Genomic DNA, 26,388 nt, shown 5'->3' on the forward strand with positions numbered 1-26,388 from the left:
TGAGAGTGGACAACGAGAGCTCTTGAACTTCACCTCAAGAGCCTCAACACTACGCGTCCGTCTCACACCAACAGTCCAACCACGGCTTGGGACAGCATCTTGTCAATAGATCCATATCTAGAGCTACAGTTCTGACATTATTCTTACAACGCGCTTCCAACTCGCAAAACACGGCCGCAAAAATCTTCCACCCAACACTTCTTTCTTCGAAGACTGGTCTCGGAAAAACAACTAAAAGGAGCGCACGATGAACGCCCCTGACCGGTACGTAGTGCGCTGATTTCATTTAATTTTCAATCATCGGGCCATGGTTTCCTTCTCACGAGTTCGCGGCTTTCGCGACTCAACTCCTCACCTCGAATGTTGCACTGTTCACTATAGCTACGACGGTGACTCTTTCACCAACAAAATTTCAATCACGCCTACGCGCACGCCACCTCATGGTGACGCATGAAATGAAAATTCCAAGTAGCCTCACGGTCCTGCCATTAGCGCCGCCACCTTCATGACGACAAGATCACACACCCTTTGCAGAACACACAGCTTCGCTCAGGGCATTCCACGACAACCGACAAAATGTCCACTCCTAAACCTCGCACCGTATCGGAGGTCATCGCCCATACGCATGCGCATACCGTAAGCCCCGAGAGCCTGCGGTTCCGGATGGGCTCTTTAAACATAATGATGATGATGATGATGATGATGTCCCACCGGGGTGGTTTTCAATTTGCTCGTTCCCGGGTTTGAATTGAGACGAAAGGGCCTAGCTAATGCGTGTTGTGATATAGATTTGAGTTATTCTTGCTAGGTGATGACGAGAAGAAGGTCGAATTCAAGGAGGAGACCCGTAAGTCCACTTTCACTTACCAGTCGCCCATCCACACTTGCACAGATACTAATTATCCCTTCGCAACAGGTGTCCCAAACACCGCCATTTTCACCTTCAACAAGGAAGACCACACTCTCGGCAACCTCCTCTCCCAGCGTCTCCACAAGTACCCCTACATTACCTTCTCCGCGTACAAAGTCCCGCACCCACTCTTCGCTAAGTTCGAGCTGCGTGTCTCGACTGACGGAACCATCACTCCCAAGGATGCAGTCGTTCAGTGTGCCAAGGACATCGTTCAGGATCTCGAGGTGCTGAGCCGATCTTTCACGACCGAATGGCTTGGCAAGCGTATTGTTCACGAGGGCGAGGCTGAGCGCCTTGCCCGTGAGCAGAACAACTACTAGAGCCGTTTCTCCTCTAGGCGTGCCCGCGTTTCCCTCTGGGTGTACTTTTTTCATGTAGCCATCTTTTCTCATGGTGTGCCCAGTTTTCGTCCAGGAATAACAAGGATATTTATCTGTATGGCTCGGCGTCTGGTGGTCTTCATCTAGGATATATCCTACATTCAGGTCGGCGGTCAACTGGATTCGGTTTTCAGGCGTGAATTCTACGGTTGGGTCCCGGATATGAGGTACTCTAGCTTTGTCTCTTACTTGCAGAGTTGACGAAATGCTAGCATAGCTACCTCCGGTAAACACTTGCGCGCAAATGCGTGCAATATGATGTATACGACTTGCAATATCCCCAACCTTAACGATAGAGGTGCTTATGAAGCTTACATAAGCTTGAGATATAGTTACGAACAATCGGCGTAGATATTTCTAAAACTTGTCTGGAATCCAGCAGCTATTGAGTACTTCTACACCATACCCAATCCCAATTCTTCCTCTTTTATCTGCTCCAAGTCTACAACCATTACACCCTTCCCCATTGTCTTCTCCTGGACCATTACACGTATTCGTGTTTACAGAGATGCGGTTCCCGTCCACAACCTTCAACATCTGCTAAGCTTCTACACAAGAGTAGATTAACGAGCCTCGAACGCGTATGTCTCCCAAAAAAAATTTGAGTCAGCAGAAGGAGACGACGACTTCGTCCGGTTATACCACACAAGTTAACTTTCATCGCCAATACGCAACAGAGGATGAGAGAGAGGGTCCACCCCAACCTGGGTAGTTTGTACCGCCAAATACATTTAGGACACATCACACACCATCGCTATAACCATCACCGCCGCACTCACATTAAACGTCGCTTCCACGCCCTCCCCATTCGTCACCTTTCGGGCCTCCTCTATTGTCTCCTTAACCCCCATTCTCGCATCCGCAACCGTATACGCACCCGCTCTCTTCGTCAACTTGAATCCCTCATCTCGCGCATCAACATTCAAACCAAACGCCTTCGAAAACTGTCACCCGAGATGTCCGAGTCCGCCTCCACTCCCTATTCCTCAGATCCGTTTGCAGGACTCCGCACCAGACAGCATACCCGCGTACGCTAGTGGGGCTGCCATCTTGGAATTCACGCGTTCCGACAGTCTCGCCGCTTGGCTCGCATTGATCCTCGCATACTCCGTGAAAACCCCGTCAGTTGTGACACCACAGTATCTCATACCGTGAGCACAATACTGGGAGTAGTGTTCTGGGCCTAGGCAATTGGGACAGGAGCCGCAAGGGTGGTATATTATTCCTGCTATGACACAATCGCTGGGTTTGAAGTGCGAGGAGGAAGTAGGTTGGGGAGAGGGAGAGGGAGAGGGAAGGAGTGCGGTGGAGGGTGTAGTGTATGCTGAATTGTAGTGGGAGGTGAGTTAGGGAAAGGAAGATGTGGAGACGCACCTCTGTAACTTACGCCGCGGCCATATCTATGGTGTTTAGGGATGCTAATATGAATTTAATTCTCCCATGAGATGCTCCGTGCCTTTCTAATGCTTCTCTTAATGCCCTAGGAGAATTTGTCGAAACAAAAGAACAAGTTGCTGATGTGTCAGATATTCTAACACGGCCTCGAAAGAGAGATAAGGGGCATTGTACTCTTCCGAGAGCCTTTGGAGAGGAGTTTCCCTTACGTGGGCTTGTCGCTAGCCGCTTTCACCATGACAGGCAATGGGATCGATGAATCGGCATTATGTTGATATGGAGTTCAGTGACGTGAATTGATCCTAACTCCGGACATTAGCGCAGGGAAATAATTCTCGCTTCCCTAATCCACTAAACACACGCCATACTCCACCTTTCTTCCTACGTTGCGAGGAGAGTCGGAGAGCCCGAGGAGGTTCGGAAAGTATAAAGTGGAATGTTTTGAGTAAGTAGATAGAGATGTAATTGTTGTATAGAATGCTAAGTAGTGATAAGGTTCGGTCCCGAGTTCTCTTTTCGTCTTGACTTTTTGATACTTTTTGATTGGTTAAAGGGATGGTGCATCCTAGACTTCATTACTGTCATCCAATTCCGATTCCCGTATTCGCAGCTCTCTTAGCTCCTCTGCAAACACCACAGCCTGTCTTGTCCCAATCTTCAGGCCTAAGTAGAAGAGTCGATCAATGACCCAGTCTCTCATACCCTCAGAGCAGAGATCCATTACTCCCGCAGCATACAGTGGCCAGATCAGGTATGCCATACCTGTTGGCCGCGATGGATTAAGGAACGTTCCAGGAGGGTGAATCTTGAATCTGGGGTCCTCAATATCGAACAAATCTGAACTTTTCGCGGAGTCCGCATATACCGCTGTGGTGGCTGAAGGGACCGGAAATGGTATTTGTCCAGTTACCTGCGGCACAGTGGCACAAATGCCCATTGCGGCGGTTCGCATGACTTGCTCCGAAATGAGAATCTGTGCTCCCGTTTCGTGGGTATCGAAGAAGGTGGGAGCTTGATCCAAGCTTTTGAGGAGTTGTTCTCGGATCAACTTGTGTAGGTTTAGCCGAACGGATCGAAGATGGTTCCACATCTGTATGATCCAGGGGTCTAGATAGATATGATAAAAGCCACTGTGCACGGATTCCAGAGGTTCTTCAAGGACCACGGTTTCGTATTTCCAGATATTCGGTATCAGCGCTTTGAGAGTGTCGAGTTCGCGATCGAGCTTGGTCGCTGAAGCAACCATTGATGCGGGATCGCTGTCTGAATCCCCACTGAGATTAATGACACGCAGCATGAAACGGATCATGCACGTAGTCCATTCTTTTCCGGGAATGCTGTAGTCGTTGATTTGGGTTCCGGCTTCCCAGAGTTCAGTCATGCCTGTCGGAACCGCTACTCTGTTCTGCAAGCAAGTCAGGAGGGCGGTGCCATAGAACTGTTGGAATATGCGCCGGCTAACGCTTTGATAGAATTGCTTAATTCCGCGGAGGTTGATTAGGGTAGTTGCCCCGTTGATGTGCTCCGTCCATGCCTTTTGGGAATCTTTAGTTTGAAACGTGAAGTTCTCGTACATGCCAAGCATGAGAACTGATATGAGTGTGCTGTCTTTGGTCGCCGTCTCTTGTAACGTGAGTGCTTTGTTTGTCATACGTAAGGCCGTCACATACTCCTCCCTTGCTTTCTTCGAGATATGAGGGCATTTCGTAGCATTCCCGAGTCCCGCTAGTCCAGCAGCGGTGACTGCAGTTTGTAGTATCTTTTCTGCTCCATGCTGATTCACTAGCTCGTGAAGATAGTCAAACTGGCCTCTTGGTACAAGCGTTGGCGTCAGCACATAATTAGAGAAAAAAAACCCAACTGCTTGATCTTCGAGCGGCGGCATCAGCTCCCGTGTCATCGATTTCTTGTGCGCCGAAGGCCCTGTCCTCAGCGCAAATTGGTGATTTGAAGTGGTGGATGAAGCAGGGCTTGCGCCGGAGCTCGTGGAGTCGTTGTCTGAAGTGTGAGATCTCTTCCAACGGGAAGATATTGGACTCTTTCCTTTTGATAGCTCTTGGTACCGCATGTTCGCCTTTCGAGCAACCACATCGCTCTCGTTCTTGAACATCATTTGGAGCGGGTCCCGGTACCCATGGCATTCCTTGCCAATTCTCAAACACTGCCCGCATGATGGCCGCTTCTGGTCACACTGTCCAGCATTTAGCAAACTCGGAACAGCCTAAAATATATTCATTCCACTACAAACCTTCACCTTCCTACCTCTACAATTCTTGCATCCCTTGGATGGCTTCCCGACGTTAGGCATTGTTGAAGAAGTGATAGGAACAAAGCAGTTCGAGTCTCCAGAAAAGCAGTTAGAACACCCAACGGCGGCGACTCTGTAGGCTGCAGATAGCATCTGACCTCCATAGCCACCTACTATGCGTCGAACTTCATTACGATGTTTGGTGTTACACAGCGCCAGGTGGACGATCAGGAAAGTAGCATTGACTTGGGCTAGTGAATCCGAAGCGAGTCAAGCGAGGCTTCACTAGCGCGGGCGGCCCTATTCAACCAATCACACACAAAGTGATTTCTCCAAGAGCCATACCATTTCTCTGTGCCAAACGTGAATGTTATTTCCACGAGTCTTCATCGGCAAGGCTCGGCAGGGATCGGCGGAGTGCTGCGAGACTTGACGAAATGTCTATTCTGTGTGGGCTGTGATCCAACGGATCAAGCCGTCATTGATCTCTACCTATATCTACTTTTCAGCTAAAATCACTCTAAACCTTCAGTTGCCTACTCCTTTCAATATCCAAAGTAATCACACTCTTAGTGTCTGCGGCAAACGAGAAATTATACCGACCCCTTTCCATAGTCCAAGCCCGTTTAGCTTCATCAAAATACGCAAAATCCTTCAACAACGTCCAACTCGGCCCTTTGTTCCTGCCAAGGCTTCAAGAAGATTTTCTTGAAAGCGGCTAGCGTCTCGACTGGATGTTCCGGAGCCTTTTGCGCCCTTCCAACGTATACTTGTACCACCGTTGCTCCCGCCCGGCAACCAGTGTTAGAAACCGTTACACTTATTTTGAAGGAATTCGGCGAGGTTTGGGATGCACACTCGTCTTTGAAATTGAACGATGTGTAGGGTAGGCCGAACCAAAAGGGAAACTATAGCTTCTCTCTCGGGATTCTGTCATAATGGCGATATCCAACGAAGATTCCTTCCTCATATTTGGAGGTAAGTTGGCCATCTTTCTTCACTCCTGGAAAGTTACTATACGCTGGTGCATCTTCAAGGGTGTTCGGCCACGAAATCGGGAGTCTACCCTATGGATTCACAGTGCCAGAAATGACATCTGCAATTGCGTTGCCTGCCTCTTGTCCTGGAAACCATGCCTGAAGCACAGCGGAAACCTTTGACAGCCATGGCATAGCTACTGCAATGCCGGTGGAATTCACCACAATCGTCATCGAATTCATGCCGGCTACAGCAATCACAGGCTTGTCTTGGGATCCAACTTTAGGCAGATTGAAGCTTACTTGGTCTTGGCCTTCGGTCTCCCAGACGGGCGTATGACTGGTGAATACGATTGCGAAATCGCAATCGCGAGCGACGTCAACTGCTTCCGCAAGTAGATCTTCGTCATGCTCTTCCTTTTTCATCATGCCTAGTCTAAAGCCGGGTAGTCCTTCTAGAATTCTACAATAGTCATCGTCGCAAGTTGGCGGACTTGAGCGAATGTGAATTTAGTATGGTTCGCCTTGGTTGAAAGGGTAGGTAAACTCTTTCTCCGGGTTTCCACCATATATGAAGGCCATGGCATCTTCTGAGCTCCCCTTTTGTTCGAACACGACCTTGTCGTTGATGTAGACAGCTGTAGGGCCAATCCCTGAACATGAGAGATAATGTGACCCGGAAACATCAGGAACGAAGGTTGATGATAGATGAACTTCTTTCCATTTAGCGGCGTGATCAATCAGCGGGCTAAATTGGGCGTCCTTGAGCCCATGAATAGTCTTAAGAGGTTGCTCGGTTTTACCTTGTTCGAAGAACTCTGCAGTCCAACCACGCTTGCCGTCAAGACCGGCCGTCTCCAAAAGTCCTTGCCAGCTAGAAGAGATATCCAAACACATCAGTGAATGACTAGGGTACAAACAAGGGGTGAAAGTACCTTCTCTTCGACAGTTAGGGATTGCAAAGTTGATTCAATGTTTAGACTCATGGCGAAAGAAGTCACTACGACTGGTAATTGAATAGAACAGTACCGCAAATCCAACGTTAAGTAGTCATTCAAAACCAAAATTAAACGACAGTTTACGAAAGAAGTGAAGGCATTAGCTCTTGTAGAACAAAAAGTAGCTTCATTAATACAGAGATTAATTGAATTTATTAGTAGAGTACTTTAAGATACTTATAACTCCTCTTCGGATTACCATGGCTTGTCTTCCGGCAACAACTCCGGTCACTCTGGCATCAACATTCCATTCCCCATACTCGTATCTCGCCTCTCCCCATCATTGGCTGCTAGAGAAAGGTATTGCGCGTTGGGGTCACGGTGGAGATTAGGCGCATCCGAAGATTTGCTAGTAGAGTTCTGATTCGCTGTTTGACGGTAGGATAGCTGTTACTTCCAGGATTGTCCGAGGATTAGCCATGAAGGGGGCAAGAATAGGCACTTGATATCAGACGATATATAGATAATGAGGATTCCGGAGACTTGGGAATCCGAGTGCGAATATGAGGAGGTGAAAAACGAGCGTGGAAGATGGTAGTGGCAGCTGAGGAAAGAGCCATGACTAAGTAGCGCTGCACGGACCCAATACTAGGCCTCCTGAAATCAGTGCAGTTTAGCCCACGTGCTCAGCCTTGCTCATGTACCTCCACGGCTAAGTCAACCTCAGAATTCGATTTCTGCTTGTCCTCTAAGCCTAGATCTCTTCCTTATTTCCCTGCCGTTGCTTCGGGCATTGAGAAGTCAAAATGAGTTCCTCAAAGATATCCGAGAAGCTTATCCGGCAACACCCGCTTCAGCGGTTGGAGTCTCCGTCGAAGGGCTTTTCTGGAGTCGTCCATGTGGGTTGCGTATCTATTAGTCCAAGTCGGTGGATACTAACATGTTGATGTTAGGTACTTGGACTCTTGGTATTTTATTCAGATTATAAATAGTACGCCTCAACCTCCATTTGTCCACAAAATGAACGCTGATATCCTGCCCAGTTTGATGGACAATCCAAATATCATTGTAAGGCGCATCTTATCAAAGCCCCTTTTCAACTTTCCCATCTTGCATTGGATTATTATTCCGGGATTTTTTAGTTCACCCCGTTTTATGTCCCCCGTGTATCGGTTTTCCCCCCCGGAACTCCACTCCCAAACCATCCTCCATCCCCTTCCAGCTTACTAAACCCCAATAGAATGACTCCTACGGCTGGCATTTTCAATACCTAACCATAATCGGCCTCAGCATTTCGACGTTATGTTTCACATCCGGTCTCCTCGCCGACGCAACGTCCTCACACACCCTCTTCACCCTGAAAAACTACCTCGCCCTCGTCGCTGCCCCCATCGAACTCCTCATCTCCCTCCTATACTGGGGTCTCCGCGCCATCGACCCTGCACTTGTCATCCCTCCTGACCTCCCTATGCTCCCTTTCTGGACAGACTTATGCTTCCACTTATTTCCCAGCCTCCTCTTATCTCTAGATGCAATATTACTCTCCCCACCTTGGCCCACGAATCCCGTGAACCCGAATGCGCCGTTTGTCACGTTAGTAGCGTCGATGGCGATTTCGTTTACATATTGGTTTTGGATTGAGCTGTGTCATTCGCATAATGGGTTTTATCCTTATCCGATTTTCGCGCTGCTTGGCACGTGGCAGAGAATCGGATTGTTTGTAGTGAGTGGGGTTACTATGTGGCTGTTGGGCGCGGGGTTGAGGATGGGGTATACTCGGGTTAATGGGTATGAAGTTTCGGAGATGAAAAAGGACGTGTAGGTTCTCAGCGGTAATATTCGTGGATGAGACTGGAAAAGGGAGAAAGTGCATGAAGGGCGGTTTTGTTGAGTCCTGGTAGCTGGATTTCTAGCCTATTGCGGTTGTAGAAGTGCAGTAGAGGCTGCAGGTTCTCAGTTCATGCCATGAGATTGTGCCCTATACGTGCTCGCTCGGGGCTTGGATAAACCCTTCTGGAATGAGTGGTGTAGTTGATAGTTCCTTCCGCACAAAAATTAACGAACCAGCGATCAATTCCCTATCTCACCATTTCCGCGGACCCGGGATCTGAGATAGGGCGACAGGGGGTTAGATCGGGCATTGCGTCACGGTAAATAGTCGCTTGGGTTCTTTCTGTTAGCCAATAGTGAGAAACAAAAAGTCACCACCCGATGGTGAGGCAAAAGGAGCTGTAGTCACGTTTTATATAATGAGGGCTTGAGTCTGTATTAAGCAATGTACATTTTGAAGAATTAATACTGTACAAGCCAGCCGTCTCTCGTACCAGCAACGATGCTCGCGAATCAGACCATCGGAAGCTCTAAATACAAGGGTTGGGAAATTATATGGAAAAGCACTGCCTGGGGGGATTCCCGAGTGCCTGTCCGAAAGACTCATAGAAGCACATATACCTTTATGATGAGGTCGTATCTCATTCTCATCATATCGAATGTTGTAAACCGTATATCATATTGTATAACATGTGGAGACCCATAAACCGAGTAATCTTGCCATGGCTCTCGCTTGCTGAAAAACAAAAACAGAACACTAATACCAAAAAGAGGAGCGAGAGTTGTAAAGTTGCATATGGTGACGGCCGATGGTAGAGCCGCATTGCAGGAAAGCATGAAGACAGGGATGCACCAAGAACATCGATACCTCGACACGAGGAGATTGGTGTGCCTAGGTCATGCTGTGAGATGGTTGGTCGGTAGACATGCGCTGCATTGAGTCTAGGCCGTAGATGGTGAAGGAGGAGCGGTGAGGGTACGCTGATCATCAGCGACCTCATTGTGTTGCTGCAGATACCCGTTGTTCATGTAAATCGGGTGACCAGACTGGAACGCGTAATGGTCGTGCCCTAAACCATATGCGTATGCTGGGTAGTTGTATCCCGACGGTTGATGATGGTGATGATGATCATACGTGGGAGGGTGGTAAGCAGGCAAGATGTTCTCCTTGTTTTCGTGTCCCGTGTAGGAGTCATTGTATGCTTTGTAAGGAGCAAAGGATGGCGCTGGTGATGGCGACGGTTGCTGTTGATGATGGTGGTGGTGATGAAAGCCAGCGGTGAGGTAATTGAGGCTTGCAGGTTGAGCGAAAGTGACTTCGTCATCCTGGAACACATCAAACGCGCGCCTCCTTCGCTGTCCATGGAGATCCCCGTAACCATATCCGGAATGACCATGGTCGTTCTCATACGGATTGCGAGAAGCGTACGGAAAAACTGGTGGTCGAAAGTGCTGGCGGGTGCGACGTGCAGCGTTGGGATCCAAGTCTGCCAGAGCGGGACGCGTCAGGTAAGGCCTCGGGCTCTCAGCTTTAATGGGGCTGCTCTCTTCGTCATCATAAACTGAACCCGAGATCCTTCGTTGCTTCTTGAATGACCCGTGTGGGGTGAAGATGAGCTCGGTAGGCTCTACCTCTTGCGAGTTGAGTTCCAGTTGCTCGACGACGGAGATGTCTTTCTTCTGATTCCGCTTGCGCCGCATCTCCGGAGTGGCTGAGTCAAATAGATCCATGCCAGGCCAGTAGACCCCCTTAAGTTTTGTGCACTCGCTCGTACCTCCGGTATCTTCTGTCGAAAATGTGGCGGTATCGGCGGGATCGTCATCAATGGCACAAGAGTCATCCACATGGTACTGGTAACGTCTCCGATCGCTCGGATCTGAGTACTCGCTCGAGGTCTCGTAGTCTGGGTTGGTATAGCTGTGCGATGTAGAGCGAGAACCTGTGGGCCAATATTGCATCCGAGGAGGAAAAGCACGATGCCGGAGTATGGGACCGGGTGGAGGAGGAGTCGGCGTGACAGAAGCCTCAATTTTGACCATGTGATGCTCAGAGAGGCGTGGATCGAGTAGAGCGCTGACTGCTGCGCGAGGACGTGTGGACCGTGGAGCTGGGGCTTCAATCTTGGGCGCTGGGTTCGCTCGAACTGTCAGAGAGGAAGAATCAGTAAGAGTCTCTGCCGCCGGAAGGGAGGCAAGACTGTACCAATAGTCCTCGTACGCGTTCGGCGCTTGTCTTTTTGGCTCATGCGCTCCGACATTAGATCTTCGACATTCCACTCGGCATACCATCGGTCGTAGGCTTCGATCAATCTTCGGGATGCATCCTCGCTTCCGGAACGAACCTTGACCTTGTAGTAGTGAGACAAATGCCCCTTGCTGGCAATGTGGGTGAGCAGATGAGAGACATCGCTAAAGTTGGGCCTCTTTGGGCAGATGTTGCAGTGTAGCGGGATACCAGTGGCCGCCATTGCAGCCCGTTGATGCTAATGGGCGCAGGCGAGCAGAACAAACGCGAAAGTGCTGTCCTTGGAATGCAATTGGTGACGAAAAGAGCGACGTGAAAGGAGCGGGCTGGATGGAGAGAAGGAGAAGAGGTGGGTGGTGATGGTGAACAGCAAGCAGATATGAAAGGCGCTCCGAGGCAGTCAAGTCACTGCCGCGGCTCCCACAGCATTGTTTGATTATCGAGGAGCGGAAAGCACAAAGAAGAGAAGAGCAGAGGGGCAAGCCTTGATGAGTGAGGAAAGATCACAAAGGAGTCAGGCAATCATGAGGGGCAATAGTATTTGTAGCTGGCGGTTCGGAAGCTCGAAACACGTGGAAGCCGTCTGGGCATTGCCCGAACCGGCAGCACTGTTTACTCTTCTCTAGCTTTGTATCTCACACCTCAGTGGGAAGAGGCGAGAGTTATTGGATAGCGAGAGGGACAGCAGTAAAGCCGGGATTGAATCTACAGGTCCATAGGCACTCTGAGTAGGGGTGTGATCATGTTCGTAGTGTTTGTTTATTCACTATGTAGTCATGCCCTCACCGCAACTCATTTGCCCAAGCACCTCAGCGTCACCGCTCTCGGCATGCAGCTGCACGCACTAGTCAGCATCATCATAACGTCTCGGAATGTTGTGCCGAGCACTCACTAGACGGGGTCGACTTCGGCCAGGCCTGGGTACTTGAGGAGACTCAGGCCAGCAAGGCCAAAGACAGTATGGAAGACGTCTACCATATCGCCTGGCCGGTCGGCAAGACCCCCTCCTTCCGGATCCTGCAGTTATCAGAGCCCATTCCCGTACCCATGACGCCGTCGGCTTGCCGAAAACTTACCTGACACTGGAGGATGAACGAGGTCAATTTTTTGCCGTCTATCCAATGCAGCTTGTTTAGCATGGCGAGGCTGCTCATGACCCACCAGCTGTAGCAGACATCTTCCTTCTTCTCCGGTCTGCCGTTCAGTCCGCCGTTCTTGAGCTGTCGCTCGCTGAGCCATGCGCCCAGCTTGTCCTGATCAACGAGGTCGAGTCGGCCGGCGATGGTCAGGGCACCTACGCACGTGAACACCTGGCCAGCATGAGATTCTGCGCCAGGGCGCGTGCCATAGGCACCGTCAAAATTTGCGCACGATTGAACGTATTCAACGGCCTTGTCTACATTGACGAGATGCAGCAAGTTCATTAGAGACAGTGCATTGAGGGCCCCGTACAGAAACCGGGTGTCCCTTTCACCCCACTCATCGCCCGCAAAGGTGCCTGTTTCTGGATCCTGCAGGTCTGCGATATCTAGAAGCAATAAGCATTGCGATATATTGACATTTCGGGCTAATAAACAAACGCACACTGGCCAATCTTCTTGCGGCCATCCTTGACGCGTTCTTCAAGCTCGTCAAAGGCATTAAGCGTGGCTAGAATCTGCACGCCGCTGACAGTATACAGTATGTGAGCATCATGTCCTGGTGCGGCTCCGAAGCCACCATTGCCATGCAGGCACGACAGCACAAAGCCTATAATCTCCTGCCGGGGAAGTGCATCGGGGTGGCCGAGCAGATGGAGAGCCGTGAGACCCCAGTACAGTCCGTTTAAACGCAGATGCTCAGTGAGCCAGTACTCTAGCTCGTCCTTGCGCTGGCAGACAGTTAGCGGCAACAAACTGCGGGTAGCTCTTCGGAGGCAGGCGAATTTCAGGCGTACGCACGGTGTCAAGACTTTGGATATAGCGGACATGCTTGTCAACAAACAGCTGCAGTTCGGCGGGAATGGCAGTCATGCCACCGCGGCCGGGGCCAGAGACGAGAGACATGGAGTTGGTCTCGTTGGAGGAAGGAGACATCAAGCGAAGCTGTGCATGGCAGGCCGACGATGGGCGCCGGCGGCGTGAGGCTTAACCCGGCATCGAGCCGGGGCCTGAAACGATGCGTGAGATGCTTGGCGCGACCCAGCACGCCGTTCCCGACGGTGCTCTCCTCCCCTCGTCGTCTGCCGTTGCAAATCGTACTCGCATCTCGCCCCTGGCCCTCTTCTCCCGCTGCATGCGCCTGCAATCTGGCGACATCTGCTGTGAGCCCTGAGCGCCCGGCCCTCGTCTGCAAAGAACCCGCGCCGTGCTGGACCCCGTTACGTTTGCTTCCGAGACCTCCTCCAAGTTCCCGCATACCACTTCTGATTCTCCAAGGCCCGAGCGCCCGACGCCTTCACTAAGTCGTCGCCGTTGCCGCCGCTCTCTCCCCTCGTGCTGCAGGTCAAGGTATGGGCTCGCGCTGAGTCCTGCATTCACTCAACCCCCCGCCTCCGCACAATCAACAATTATTTTTCCTGTCACCTCTTCTCCTCCAGCGTCCGCACCCCCGCCCTCCCTCCTCCGCCGCCTGGCCACGAGTCCGCTGCTCCTTATACGACCACCTCACACTGCTGCAAAAAGCGACTAACGCCGTGGTATCCATATCCACGTTCGTCCCGCCCAAAATAGCCTCCATAGCCCGAGCAGCAGTCCCCTTTCTACGCCGCCAGCGCCGGCATCTCCACCCGAATAATCCACCGCAGCGGGTCGACGCCTCTTTGTCCCCCTCCGAACTTAGCCCACTCTTCCTCAGGAACTTCTTGTAAGTGTGCCTTTCTGACAGTGCGGAGATGCCCCTCGCTCTTTGTTTCGGTATTGTGGCAGATCCAATGTTGTACGACATAGTCGACGTCTGCACTGCTCCTTTCATAACAGGCAATAGATGGCTAACAGGTCGTGGAGGCAACAGGTTGGAGCAACACCGCCGCCCATCATACCTCCGTCTGAAGCCACTCTATTCTGAGCCTGCGAACCTGCGAGCCTGCGAACCGATCTCCTTGGATAATTACCTGTCGTACGAGCCCCAGTGTCTTCCCCAGCAGCCGGTTCCTGCATTGCTCCTGCTTGTCTTGCTTTTCCTGGAGGATCAGACTTGATTCCTCGCTGGAGCCAGATTGGTGTATTCCTGCAGAAGGCGCTGGACAAGGCATAACTCTACCCTAGTGCGATTATCACGGTTCGTACCACCAATTCTCAACCCTTCAAACCTCCGCGGCTTGGGACCATGCTTCACCTCCAACAATCGCGCTGACAATCATGAGCAAACAGAGACCACAGATCCGATATAATACGATCGATAGTTCCCACAGAGCCCGCCCGACCCATGTGCTACAACCTCTGAGGCCACCAACACCTCGTCCACCACAATCGACACCCCCACTCCTTCCATCCACCAGCCAGCCCCCGAGCTGTCCTCAGATCGAGGCGGTCTTACTGCATACTCTCTCTGAGGTATTTCGCCCACTGCTGCGTACTGCTTGGAAGGAGGACAAACACAAACTGGTTGCTTCATGGTATTGCTGTGCTAAGATTTGTCTAGACCTGGGAGACGCCCCGGAAAGCGTTAAGGAAAATGCCGAAGTCTTCATCACTATCGCTGGCGATGCGGTCGAAAGGAGGGAAAGATAGCCTTGGTTCGCCAATGAGCCCGCGAAGTCCGGGCTCTCTGAATGCCGTTTATGGAAATGATTCAGAAGCAGCGACTCCCATTGCTGCGTATCACAATATGCCGGAGTCACCAGCATCTCCCAAGCAACGCAAAGACTCGAAGAACATCTTCGCTAACTTCCATGCCTCAAAATCTTCGACACGCATCGCTTCACCGGATGACTCCCTTCGCCAAGGCCCTGATCAGAACGGGCCACTTTCATTCTACACAAACGGTCGAAATGGGGGATCCACGCCCGAGTTGAACCGCCCAATACAAACTCCAAATTCTGAGGGTAAGTACCCATATTCTAATCCAACACTAGACTAAGAGACCTAGACAACCGCTCTGATATCACGGGTTCCGAACCACGAACCAATAGCAGATCAGGAAAGTCTACCGAGTTGGATAGCAATGCGGACTCCAATCCTTCAAAGCGTGGTACCGCAAAACCCAAAAAGCAAGGAGTGTTGTCGAGATCACGATCCATCAAGGTTGAGGAAGGCTCCAATCAAACGAAGCAGAAACCTACCCCCAGAAATCTCGCCGAACCCTCTTCGTGGAAAAACAACAGTGATGGCATGCCCCTAAAGACAGCGCCTCTTGAGAAGGGACAATCTTGGCGTCAGAACATATCTTTTGGGAAATTGCGGACACATTCAGCTGATCGTCACGATGGATCTCAACATGCCCATGGGGACGATGATACTGCTTCTCGTAAGGACAGAGCCGAGCAGAGTTCGGTTGCATCAGGTTCCTTCAACGAGAGCAGAGGCGCAGCATTGATGTCGAGTATCGGATTCGGAGCTAGGAAGATGGGCGAAAAGATGGATTCCGCCCGGAAGGGCATGTTCGGAAAGTTAGGACGCAGTTCCAGCAACCACGAAACGCAACTACAGATACCGAAAGAACAATATGTATTCAGGGTCATCAATCTTGGCTTGGTCGAACAAACTAGGTTAACTAGGATATCACAACGCTTAGAAAATTCCAAGGACAAGACGGAGTTTTGGATGCCAGCACTTCCCTGGCGGTGCATTGAGTACATCTCCCCCTCTATCGAAATCAATTCTTCCTGACTCATTTACAGTTATCTTAACATGAAAGGATGCGAGGAGGAAGGTCTCTACCGCGTACCCGGAGCTGCTCACACTGTTCGGTATTATGAACAGAAGTTCGACCAAGGTGGGACAGTTGCAAAAGGCCCTACTCAATTTTCATTCACTCATGTGATACAGACCGCGACATCGACTTGATTGCCGACGACAACCTCAACGACCCCAACGTCATTGGATCGTTGTTCAAGAGCTGGCTGCGGCAACTCCCGGATGAGATCTTCCCGAAAGCCACCCAATCAAAGATTCAGCAAGAGTGCCAGGGCGCTAAGACCACACCTCAGATGTTGAAGGATGAATTATCCAAACTGCCACCCTTCAACTACTACCTCTTGTTTGCAATAACCTGTCACATCAGCCTCCTACACTCGTGTTCAGAGTTCAACAAGATGAACTACAACAACTTGTGTATCTGCTTCCAACCAGCCATTAAGATTGACGCTTTTTGCTTTCAGTTCTTGATATTGGATTGGAGGAATTGCTGGCAGGGCTGCTGGACGGAGAAAGAGTACCTAGTTGAAGAGGTGAAATTACTTGAACCCCAGAAGCCTGAACCCTCTACCACCCGCAATGGACAAGCCCCGCAAGCCTCTGGGAAGACCAAAAGCTTACACTCTTCTTCTGGATTTCTAGGTGATAGCTTCCAGTCCTCGACACGCAGCAACTCCGCGGACAGGGCGGTTTCATCCGACCGGGCGTCCGAACGCAGCAAACCATCATCGCGGGGTCTCTCAGCTGAGCGTAACATGGTCTCCGGCCGCGTTACTCCGCCAAACCCGTCTATTTTCGAGCATTCGAGCGCCAAACGTCCTGCAGAACGAAGAGCCACCGATGAACGAGATTCGTCGACAGACCGAGCAATTTCGTCGTCAGATAGCCGAGACGCGTTCAATGCTCGTGGGACTCCAAAACGTGCGCCCGCGTCTCTGAGCACGGAAGTTGCGGCGGAGGAGGAAGATAATAGCGCAACGCCTACCCAGGCCCAGCATACTCGAGGGGGTTCAGAGAGCAACAATTTCCGACTTGATATAACGAATCCACCAAGCTCACCGTTTTCGATTAAGTTCTAAAGGGTTAGGGGATCCAGTGCCTAACGAGGGGCCCTTTTTTCGGATGCATGTGCATGATGAAGTGATGATAAAAGGCCGTTTGGATCTGGAGTTTTGTTTTGCATATTCGGTTCACATCTGGTCATTTGGTTGTCACGAAGTCGCGATACCCGTCAGAGTCGTCCTTGGGTTGTCGTGGCGACCCTTTGTGTCGTTCTGCTTCAGTTCGTGCCAGCGGTGGAGTTTATGCGTTGCGATGCTTTTGGTGACTAGCTGATTGGAGAGAAGAATTGCACACTTTTAGGTGGACAAGGTTGAGAAGGCCTTTGTACGATAGGACAGTTAAGAGGTGAGTGAAGCTTAGCAGACAAATCAATATCAATCCGTAGCAGTAGCATGATTGTGCATGAAGTCGTGAAGAGCGCCTGAAGAGCGCCTGAAGAGCCCCTTCGCGATGCTTCAGGCTGCATTCGGGTCCGAGGCACATGAGACTATTGGTTGCTTCTTCTCGGCTCTCAGAATTCGATAGTCCTCATGCAGGCAGCTCAAGATTTCGATGACTGAGTCAGCATGGTTAAATGTCTGGAAGCTTGACCGCCCGTTCGACGTCTCCGTACCGCTTCTTGGCGGTGGGATGACGTAGTGGGCAGGCAGCGGCTCCTGTTCCTAGCTGCGCTCCCCTCCACTGCTGTGCCGATCTGACAAGGCGGAGAGCTCCTGCACCGCTGGCCTCTTCACAACATCGCGAAGGGCAATTGTGCTGTCACTCCTGCCATCTCCGTGCGATCTGTTTATACTCTCAACCGCCTCTCGAACATCTCGTCTCTCCTCCTCCTCAACACCGCATATCCCTCGGCCTCACCATCATTACTACCGCTTCAACGCAGCAATTTCATTGCACTCGTAGCTTTTATTTTGCAAGCCAGTCCGCCGCACCAACTCAATTTACCGCCGTTCAATTTCTCTCAGCTATGGCCGCAACGAAGCGACCGGCCTCGCAGGCTATTTACCTCCTTCCATTGACCGATAGTGGAGCTCCAGCCGTCCCCGGAACCTACGTCTACCTGCCCCCGCCCTGCGAGCCTGCCTATATAGTCCGCTTTCAAATCGAGGGTTGCAGCTCAGTATGCCGCCATGGCAGTCTGTGGGTCAACATCCCAGTCAAGGGGGAGAAGTTCAGGCGTAGCTATTACCGCGAATACAAGTAGGTTCAGGACTCTCCCGCTATTACATTCATGGCAACTGATGCTTGTGTCAGGCTAAAGCCAGATTTCAATGGCACTACAGAGATTGACATTCCCATACATGAGGCCAATGCCTACTCCTTTTACACAACCTACACGCCACTGCCACAATGGTCCTTTACTGACGTCGCTTCGCCGGAGCCTACACGGACGCCCACGTACTACATTGATGTTTGCCCGAAACTCACTCTTCAGGGCCAGCAGATGCCCATCGATTCAATCGCTGTTTTCTCTATTCTTTCCAAGTTCATGGGCAGCTACCCCACTGATTGGGACAATCACCTGCGCGGAATCAGTCAGAGGGGGTACAACATGGTCCACTTCACACCCTTGATGACCCGCGGCGACTCCAATTCACCATACAGTATTTTTGACCAGCTTCAGTTTGACCAGGGCTCTTTCCCGAATGGCGAGAAGGACGTGGCTCGGATGGTCAAGAAGATGCAGCAGGAGCTTAACATGTTGGCCATGACCGACGTTGTGTGGAACCATACTGCAAACAACAGCAAGTGGCTTGAGGTCCATCCGGAGGCTGGGTACAATGTTGATACAGCGCCGTGGCTAAGGCCTGCTCTCGACCTAGATACTGCACTCATGAAATATAGCAAAGACCTAAGGGTTCTCGGGATGCCGACCAAGATCGGCAGCATCGACGACCTCCTCAAAATTATGGATGGAGTCAAGCAACGCGTTCTTGGTGGCTGCAAGTTATGGGAATACTACGTCCTAGATGTCGAGAGGGACACAGACGCCATCGTCCAAGCCTGGTGCGCGGGAGAGGCCTCATTCCCTGAGAATGGGTTCGGCCAGGCCGGCATCCGAGGCCTTGATGAAGTGAAAGAGTGGGCTTTGAAGAGGAAGGCTGATTGGCTAGTCGACTTCGCACTTCGAGGTGGGGATAGGATGGGTGAACGTTTCCGTCGCCGGATGGATCCCAACGTGGGTGCTGGACTGTTGAGCGCACTATTCGGTCGATTCGACAGCCGCACCAGCAGTACACCAGATCAGCGAGCAGCGCATGGCACCATCTACCGAATCCTGGAAGAAGTCAATCTTCAGTTCTACCGTGAGTATGATGGTGATGCGGCAGAGATCATGGAGCAGCTCTTCAATCGCATAAAATATTGCCGCCTGGATGTTCATGGCCCTAAGCTGGGGGAGATCACTGTTGGTAGCCCATTGATTGAGCCCTACTTCACCCGACTCCCCCTTAACGAGACGACCAAGAAGCACAACCCAGAAGCGCTCGCGCTAGTCAACAACGGCTGGGTCTGGGCAGCTGACGCAATGAGGGACAACGCAGGATGGAAGTCCCGTGCCTACCTAAGGAGAGAAGTTATTGTTTGGGGTGACTGTGTTAAGCTTCGATATGGAGATGGCCCGGAAGATAACCCTTTTCTCTGGGACCACATGGCCAAATACACACGCCTGATGGCCAAGTACTTCCAGGGTTTCCGTATTGACAACTGCCACTCTACTCCGATTCACCTCGCAGAGTACATGTTAGATCAAGCGCGATCTGTCAACCCCAACATCTTTGTCTGTGCTGAGCTCTTCTCTGGTTCGGAAGAGATGGACTTCAAGTTTGTCATGCGCCTTGGCATATGCTGTCTCATCCGAGAGTGTATGCAAGCATGGAGCACACAAGAGTTGAGTAGACTAGTTCATCGCCATGGTGGCGTACCTATTGGAAGTTTCGAGACGGACGAAGTCTTGAATGCCGATCGGTCAATAGAAGACAGTGCTGCCACCAATGCAAAGTCACCCGCGAAACTTGAAGTAATTCACAAGATTAAGCGGAGCCCTGTCCATGCCTTGTTCATGGATTGCACCCACGATAACGAGACTCCGGCCCAGAAACGCGACGCTCGGGACACTCTCCCTAGTGCTGCTCTTGTTGCCATGTGCGCCAGTGCTACCGGTAGCGTTATGGGATTTGATGAAATCTACCCTGAGCTCATCGAGCTTGTACATGAGAAGAGGCTTTACTCGTCTGTCAACTCAACTAGCGGACCTGTAAAGGCTCAAGCCGGCGAGGGGGGAATTGGTGGCATAAAGAAGATACTGAACGGAATTCACGTCGAAATGGGCAAAAAGGAATACACTGAGACTTATATTCATCACGACAACGAGTATATCACTGTCCACCGAGTCCATCCTCAAACCAGGCGAGGATATTTCCTGATTGCCCATACAGCTTTCCCCGGTTACGGCAACGGGAATGGTGGATTGGGCCCAACCAAGCTTCCTGGCACCAAGGCTAAGTTAATCGGAAGCTGGATGCTCGAAGTTGACAACAGCCCTGAGACAAGAGCTATGGTCACTGATGACAAGAAATTGTTGCGCGGTCTCCCTAGCCAAACTAAGGAGTTGCGAGATATCGTGGTCGAGTCCATGGAAGACTCTACTACTATCAATGTTCCCGATAAGTTCCCCCCTGGAAGTATCGCGCTCTTCGAGACCTGGGTACCCAGTGCAGAGCACAGCGAAGGACTTGATAAGTATGTTACAACGGGTGCCCGAACCGCTTTCAAGGATCTTACCCTTTCCGATCTCAACATCATCCTCTACAGATGTGATGGCGAGGAACGAGATGAGTCAGAAAACAAGGATGGCACATATAATATTCCAGGCCACGGTCAGCTGGTGTATGCTGGATTGCAGGGCTGGTGGAGTGTTGTGAGCGACATTGTCAACGACAATAATCTCAGCCATCCTCTTTGCAACCACCTCCGGGAAGGACAGTGGGCTCTGGACTACTGCGTGGGTAGACTGGAGCGTGTCTCTAAGAAGAGAAAGTACGCTCGTATTCAGGCTCCGGCAAAATGGTTGAAAGACCGATTCGACGCAATCCGTAAGATCCCTAGCTATCTTCTTCCGCGCTCCTTTGCCATGGTCATACAGACGGCATACAATGCTGCCGTCGATCGAAACCTCGAGTTGATGGCCGAGAATGTTCGCAATGGCCAGCAATTCTTGAAGAGCCTGGCGCTTGTCAGCACCCAGGTCACTGGATACATGAACAGCGCCTCCCTTTGGCCTGACAAGAGCGTCCCAAGTATGGCCGCTGGCCTTCCTCACTTTGCGTACGATTGGGCTCGTTGTTGGGGTCGCGACATTTGCATCTCCGCTCGTGGTCTCTATATGGGTACAGGCCGTTACGCTGATGCCAAAGAGCACATACTTGCATTTGCGAGTGTTCTCAAGCATGGTATGATTCCCAACCTTTTGGGTGCAGGCAAGCTCCCACGGTACAACTCCCGAGATTCAGTTTGGTGGTTCCTACAGAACATCCAGGACTATACGAAGATTGTCCCCGATGGCCTGGACATTCTTCAAGATAAGGTTAAACGTCGTTTCTTCCCGTATGATGATATCTGGTTTCCCCCAAATGATAAACGAGCATATTCCAAGTCCTCCACAATTGAGGATGTCATTCAGGAGGCTCTCCAACGACATGCCTCAGGTATGGACTTCCGGGAATACAACGCTGGCCCCGATATTGATAGCCAGATGAAGTCGGAAGGATTCAATCTGAAGATCTGGACTGATTGGGAGACTGGCATCATCTTCGGTGGAAACCAATGGAACTGTGGCACGTGGATGGACAAAATGGGTGAGAGTGAGAAGGCCGGCAGCAAGGGCGTTCCTGGAACACCTCGAGATGGTGCAGCGGTAGAGATCACTGGCATGCTGTACAGTTGCCTTCGGTGGGTTGCCCAGCTTCATGAGGATGGCGACTACAAGTACGAAGGAGTTACTCTCGAGGGTGGCAAGAAGGTCATTTCCTTCAAGGCATGGGCGGACAAGATCCAGGCTAACTTCGAACGGTGCTACTATGTCCCGCGGCGACCAGATCAGGACGTCAACTATGATGTCAACACCAAGATCGTTAACCGTCGAGGCATCTACAAGGATCTTTACCGATCTGGGAAGGAGTATGAAGACTACCAGCTCCGACCAAACTTTCCTGTTGCCATGGTTGTAGCACCCGACTTGTTCGATCCGGAACATGCCCTCTACGCCCTGCAAATGGCAGACAGGATCCTGCTTGGACCCCAAGGCATGAAGACTCTTGACCCGTCGGATTACAACTATCGTCCATACTACATCAACAGTGAGGATTCGACCGACTTCCACACATCGAAGGGTAGAAATTACCACCAGGGTCCGGAGTGGTTGTGGCCCACTGGATTCTTCCTCCGTGCTCTACTTAAGTTTGACCTGAAGAGGCGCAAGACGCCTGAGGAAAGGGTCGAGAGCTACCAGCAAGTCACCCGACGATTGGCAGGATGCATGAAAGCTATTCAAGAGAGTGCATGGGCAGGTTTGACAGAACTCACCCAAAAGGATGGTGCCTTCTGCGGCGATTCGGTGAGCTTTGCTTCCCTTTTCCCTTGCCTAAGCGATTAATTGGTTAACCCTTGAAAACAGTGCCCAACACAATCGTGGTCGGCTGGATGCATCATCGATTTGTTCCAAGACGCTCGGGAGTATGAGCTGGAAGAGTCTGAGTAGGTATTGTTTGGGATCGTGATGCTAGGTTGTGTTTGTGATTCTTGTGCATAGCTTTCCCGCACGGTGGTTTGCGGTGGACTGGCTTGTCTGGGCGAATTCCCTAAGTAGATACCTATCTAAGACATAGAGACACGTTTTCTCTGATTCAGAACTGGACAACTGTTGACTGCACTACCTGGACCACGCGTGTGATCCGCGTCTCCACTAAACCCTATTAGTCTCCGACCCCATAACCTTATTAGTCTCCGACCCCTAAACTCCGGTTTGCATCTCCACAAAGACACATGCGACACGACTAAGGCATGGCGTCTCGCAAGCGGCCAGCGGAATCAATTGATTCCAGACGCGTCGATTTCTCTCGGTTTTCTTCGTCTCAAGGACACACCGTCTCGCAAGCATCCTTGCTACCGCGAGCTACGAAGCAGGCCCGTGTAGGTTACGATCAGGAATTCCCTTCACGCTCTGCGCCAGGAGCATCCCAAGCAGCACCAATTCTCATTGTGGATGATGAGGATGAGGAGGATGGTTCTCAGGAAGTTCCGGATGCGTCACAGGGCTATAATGAGGCCGAGTTCACGTATGGGCTTTATGGTGTTCTAGCTACCAAGATTGTTGGTGTTAGGTATTACACGGGTGTTGCGACTTTGGGCGAAATGGTCATTTTGAGGCGGGAGCCACAGAATCCATATGATGGTATGGTCGTAGTCATCTAGGCAGTTTGATATTTTGCTACAGGTAGACTGACAGATGTGCAGGGAACGCGATACAGGTTGTCAATGTGCAGAATGCGCAGATCGGACATATACCGCGGATCATGGCGCAGAAGCTTGCGACGTACATAGATAATAGGAGTCTCTTGATTGAAGGCTATATCACGGGCTATAAAGGTGAGTTCGATTGCCCGATTGAGCTGAGGATATATGGAACGGATGAGCCTGTTGAACGAGAGAATTTGATTGCACAGCTTAGGGCAGATAAGCTGCCCGTGGGACATGCAATGGATAGAAAGAGAAAGGCTGAGAAGGCTGAGAAGGAGAGGCAGAAGCTTGCTGCTCAAGCGATGAAGGCAGCGAAGAAGAATAGTGGATCTGTTATTGGAACGAGTCAAGGCATTCAGTATGAAAATTCCATGGGAGAGTTTGCTGGGGGTTCGTCTCAGGGTACGGGTCTTGCAACTTCACGGAACCTGGAGGATATTATTGGTAATTGCGAACGCTTCAATCCTCGCAATGTTGAACAAATTGTGGAACAGTTTGGTATAAAACAGGAAGAATTGGTGAGCTTTCTTGGAGTTGTACCTTAAGCTGTGGACTAACTCTTCCGAGGCGGCAATGCCAAAGGCAGCCCAACCAGAAGCCCTTGACACCGAGCTGCATCCCTTCCAACTTCAAGGTCTTCAATGGATGCTTGATAAAGAGTATCCCCAACTCCCCCCCCAAGGTTCGAAGGCTGTTGTGCAGCTCTGGCAACGTCACCCAACTATCTCGACAGCATTCACGAATCTAGCCACCAACTTCTCGATCAAGAATAGCCCTTCACTCGCTAGCGGAGGTATTTTAGCAGATGATATGGGCCTAGGCAAGACGATTCAGGTGATTTCTCTGATCATGGCCGACAGGGTGCTTGGTCGTCGCGTCAATGGTGTCTGTGATGGAACACTCATTCTTGCCCCTGTTAGTGTCATGAGTAACTGGAGCACCCAGGTATGTTCTTGGAGCTTGGGGCATCTTTAGACTCTTCTATTCGACTAACGGCTTATAGATAAAGAAGCACATTAAAGAGAAGTATGCTCTTCGGGTCATGTTCTATCACGGAACGCGAAAAGAGCCCATTACGCCGAAGCAGATTAGGAACTACGATGTTGTTATTAGTACATATGACAGTGTATCGTCTGAATGGCACTCTCAGAAGAGCACTACCCTTCCTAGGAAGTCGGGTGTTTTCTCTGTTACCTGGCGTCGCATCATCCTAGACGAAGGTCACAACATTCGAAACCCGAAAGCGAAGAAAACAGTCGCGGTTACGAATCTCATGGCACAGTCCAGATGGGCTTTGACGGGTACCCCTATTATCAACAACCTGAAAGACTTGTACTCTATTGTACGCTTCTTGCGCCTGTCTGGTGGCCTTGGTACATTCGAGATTTTTCACGGTGCCATCATTCGTCCTGTCTTACAGGGCGACGCTAGAGGGAACAAAACATTACAGCTCCTTATGGGCGAGATATGCTTACGTCGCAAGAAAGAAATGTCCTTCATCGACCTCCGTCTTCCCGAGCTCTCTGAATACGTCCACAAGATCAACTTTCTTCCTCACGAACAGGAGAAATACGACGCTCTCGAGGCTCAAGCAAAAGGCACTCTAGATATCTACCGCCACAACATCACCGGTCGTAGCAACGCCTTCGACACCTACCGCCACCTTCTCGAAGTCCTACTACGCATGCGGCAGCTGTGCAACCACTGGAAGCTCGTCGGCGAAGAACGTCTCGACGCCATCATGAAGCAATTAGAAGCTGAAGGCGTGGTCGATCTTACGGAAGAAAATAAAGCCGCGTTGCAGAAGATGTTGCAACTCTCTATCGACTCGCAGGAAGATTGTCCTGTATGCTTGGACTCCTTACGCGATCCTGTTATTACGATATGTGCACATATCTTCTGTACGCCGTGTATCGAACGCGTAGTAGACACCCAGCATAAATGCCCCATGTGTCGCGCTGAACTAGATTCCGTAACTTCGACGACCGTTAAACCAGCCAAGGAGACCGCGGCGCCTTCTCATCTAACACAATCGCAACTCTACGACAAACAGATTCTTGAGAGGGAGAGTTCAAGTAAGATTGAATCCCTCCTCCAAATCCTGCACTCAAGCGCCAAAGATCCGACTAACAAAACAATCATCTTTTCTCAATGGACTTCTTTCCTTGACCTCTTGCAACCCCATCTCTCAGCCTCGGGTTTCAAGTTCACGCGTATAGACGGCAGCATGACAGCCCCGCAACGCGACCTCGCTCTCGAAGCCTTAGACTCGGACCCGAATATCACCATCATGCTCGCTTCCCTCTCTGTGTGTTCCGTTGGGCTTAATCTCGTTGCGGCGAATCAAGTCATAATGGCGGATTCTTGGTGGGCGCCAGCGATTGAGGATCAGGCGGTTGATCGAGTGCACAGGCTGGGGCAAAAGAGGGAGACGAAGGTTTTTAGACTTGTGGTAGAGGGGAGCGTGGAGGAGAGGGTGCTGGGGATTCAGGAGGATAAGAGGAGGCTGATGGGTTTGGCGTTTGCGGAGAAGGAGGGCGGGAGGAGGAAGAGGGGTGGTGCCGGGTTGGCGGATTTAGAGAGGTTGATTGGGGGGATTGGGGGCGGAGAGGGGAGGGGGTAGGGAGGTGGTTAAATCTGGAGTGTGTGAGCCGGTTGGAGGGTGGTGTAGGGCGAATTTGTATCAGGTGGTTATTTCTTGGTTTTTGTTTTTCGATGGTCTTGTTGACTGCAAGGTCACATCACAATAATACACGAGTAAGCTAGAGTCAGCTTAACTTGCTAGCTAGCACGCTTTCAGGAGGCAACCTCCTTCCACCTACAGATATTCCACAGCATCCTAGCTTTACAGTTTTGCGGTTTGGTAGTGTTTCAAACCTAGGGAGTGAACGATTATCACCTCTACTTTGTAAGAATGCTGTCCGGACGAAGGGCAGATGTAGCGAGGTTGGAATTCCGCTGATTACACGAACTCACATGACTGGCAACATCTTCTGCGACCGTTTCGCGATTGTGACGTCCTTGGCATGATGATGACGCTGGGTAATAG

At 50.9% G+C, this 26,388-nt stretch overlaps 11 protein-coding genes across 11 annotated transcripts; 5 read left to right on the top strand and 6 right to left on the bottom strand.

The window, feature by feature from the left end:
• Nucleotides 1–58: 58 nt before the first annotated feature.
• Nucleotides 59–1,630, top strand: BDR25DRAFT_301318 (RBP11-like subunits of RNA polymerase). The gene is made up of 3 exons (XM_033689548.1): nt 59–264; nt 789–847; nt 917–1,630. The coding sequence occupies exons 1-3, from the start codon at nt 248–250 to the stop codon at nt 1,231–1,233; spliced, it is 393 nt and encodes a 130-aa protein (XP_033551477.1). The 5' UTR covers nt 59–247; the 3' UTR covers nt 1,234–1,630.
• Nucleotides 1,631–2,027: 397 nt separating this feature from the next.
• On the bottom strand, nt 2,028–2,633 carry BDR25DRAFT_383992 (uncharacterized protein; the record flags this gene model as incomplete). Its single annotated transcript, XM_033697847.1, has 1 exon — nt 2,028–2,633. A coding segment is annotated over one exon (354 nt), but the record flags the coding sequence as incomplete, so codon positions are not given.
• A 665-nt stretch (nt 2,634–3,298) lies between these two features.
• BDR25DRAFT_167916 (uncharacterized protein) lies at nt 3,299–4,996 on the bottom strand (the record flags this gene model as incomplete). The annotated part of the gene is made up of 2 exons (XM_033684104.1): nt 3,299–4,879; nt 4,937–4,996. Coding segments are annotated over 2 exons (1,641 nt in total), but the record flags the coding sequence as incomplete, so codon positions are not given.
• Nucleotides 4,997–6,003: 1,007 nt separating this feature from the next.
• Nucleotides 6,004–6,342, bottom strand: BDR25DRAFT_311095 (glycoside hydrolase; the record flags this gene model as incomplete). Its single annotated transcript, XM_033691209.1, has 1 exon — nt 6,004–6,342. One exon carries the CDS (start codon nt 6,340–6,342, stop codon nt 6,004–6,006), a length of 339 nt encoding a protein of 112 aa, XP_033551480.1.
• A 1,315-nt stretch (nt 6,343–7,657) lies between these two features.
• BDR25DRAFT_322844 (uncharacterized protein) lies at nt 7,658–8,673 on the top strand (the record flags this gene model as incomplete). The annotated part of the gene is made up of 2 exons (XM_033692061.1): nt 7,658–7,750; nt 8,092–8,673. The coding sequence occupies 2 exons, from the start codon at nt 7,658–7,660 to the stop codon at nt 8,671–8,673; spliced, it is 675 nt and encodes a 224-aa protein (XP_033551481.1).
• Nucleotides 8,674–9,168: 495 nt separating this feature from the next.
• Nucleotides 9,169–9,566, bottom strand: BDR25DRAFT_110670 (uncharacterized protein). The gene has a single exon (XM_033683567.1). The coding sequence runs from the start codon at nt 9,516–9,518 to the stop codon at nt 9,285–9,287; it is 234 nt and encodes a 77-aa protein (XP_033551482.1). The 5' UTR covers nt 9,519–9,566; the 3' UTR covers nt 9,169–9,284.
• Nucleotides 9,567–9,623: 57 nt separating this feature from the next.
• Nucleotides 9,624–11,207, bottom strand: BDR25DRAFT_384004 (uncharacterized protein; the record flags this gene model as incomplete). Its single annotated transcript, XM_033697848.1, has 2 exons — nt 10,885–11,207; nt 9,624–10,825 (listed from the first exon to the last, which is right to left on the bottom strand). Exons 1-2 carry the CDS (start codon nt 11,147–11,149, stop codon nt 9,624–9,626), a joined length of 1,467 nt encoding a protein of 488 aa, XP_033551483.1. The 5' UTR covers nt 11,150–11,207.
• A 610-nt stretch (nt 11,208–11,817) lies between these two features.
• BDR25DRAFT_322846 (geranylgerany transferase type II beta subunit) lies at nt 11,818–12,971 on the bottom strand (the record flags this gene model as incomplete). The annotated part of the gene is made up of 4 exons (XM_033692062.1): nt 11,818–11,943; nt 12,003–12,454; nt 12,511–12,796; nt 12,867–12,971. The coding sequence occupies 4 exons, from the start codon at nt 12,969–12,971 to the stop codon at nt 11,818–11,820; spliced, it is 969 nt and encodes a 322-aa protein (XP_033551484.1).
• A 1,293-nt stretch (nt 12,972–14,264) lies between these two features.
• Nucleotides 14,265–16,840, top strand: BDR25DRAFT_322847 (uncharacterized protein; the record flags this gene model as incomplete). Its single annotated transcript, XM_033692063.1, has 5 exons — nt 14,265–14,459; nt 14,548–14,954; nt 14,987–15,697; nt 15,746–15,840; nt 15,894–16,840. The coding sequence occupies 5 exons, from the start codon at nt 14,265–14,267 to the stop codon at nt 16,838–16,840; spliced, it is 2,355 nt and encodes a 784-aa protein (XP_033551485.1).
• A 692-nt stretch (nt 16,841–17,532) lies between these two features.
• BDR25DRAFT_254965 (glycogen debranching enzyme) lies at nt 17,533–22,702 on the top strand. Its single transcript, XM_033686330.1, has 3 exons — nt 17,533–18,023; nt 18,078–22,437; nt 22,498–22,702. The coding sequence occupies exons 1-3, from the start codon at nt 17,791–17,793 to the stop codon at nt 22,579–22,581; spliced, it is 4,677 nt and encodes a 1,558-aa protein (XP_033551486.1). The 5' UTR covers nt 17,533–17,790; the 3' UTR covers nt 22,582–22,702.
• Nucleotides 22,703–22,883: 181 nt separating this feature from the next.
• Nucleotides 22,884–25,962, top strand: BDR25DRAFT_332048 (uncharacterized protein; the record flags this gene model as incomplete). The annotated part of the gene is made up of 5 exons (XM_033692707.1): nt 22,884–23,012; nt 23,115–23,274; nt 23,337–23,857; nt 23,907–24,284; nt 24,343–25,962. 5 exons carry the CDS (start codon nt 22,884–22,886, stop codon nt 25,960–25,962), a joined length of 2,808 nt encoding a protein of 935 aa, XP_033551487.1.
• Nucleotides 25,963–26,388: the final 426 nt, after the last annotated feature.

Source organism: Lindgomyces ingoldianus, assembly GCF_010093535.1.
Source record: "Lindgomyces ingoldianus strain ATCC 200398 unplaced genomic scaffold BDR25scaffold_6, whole genome shotgun sequence".
In the NCBI taxonomy this organism is placed as follows: Eukaryota; Fungi; Ascomycota; class Dothideomycetes; order Pleosporales; family Lindgomycetaceae; genus Lindgomyces; species Lindgomyces ingoldianus.

Excerpts from the sequence above, each read along its gene's own strand:
- BDR25DRAFT_254965 (XM_033686330.1), top strand. The coding sequence starts at position 17,791 with ATGGCCGCAACGAAGCGACCGGCCTCGCAGGCTATTTACCTCCTTCCA. Across the intron at positions 18,024-18,077 it reads AGCTATTACCGCGAATACAA|GCTAAAGCCAGATTTCAATG; the intron begins GTAGGTTCAGGA and ends TGCTTGTGTCAG. Across the intron at positions 22,438-22,497 it reads GTGCCTTCTGCGGCGATTCG|TGCCCAACACAATCGTGGTC; the intron begins GTGAGCTTTGCT and ends CCTTGAAAACAG.
- BDR25DRAFT_301318 (XM_033689548.1), top strand. Across the intron at positions 848-916 it reads CGAATTCAAGGAGGAGACCC|GTGTCCCAAACACCGCCATT; the intron begins GTAAGTCCACTT and ends CCTTCGCAACAG.
- BDR25DRAFT_110670 (XM_033683567.1), bottom strand. The coding sequence starts at position 9,518 with ATGCTTTCCTGCAATGCGGCTCTACCATCGGCCGTCACCATATGCAAC.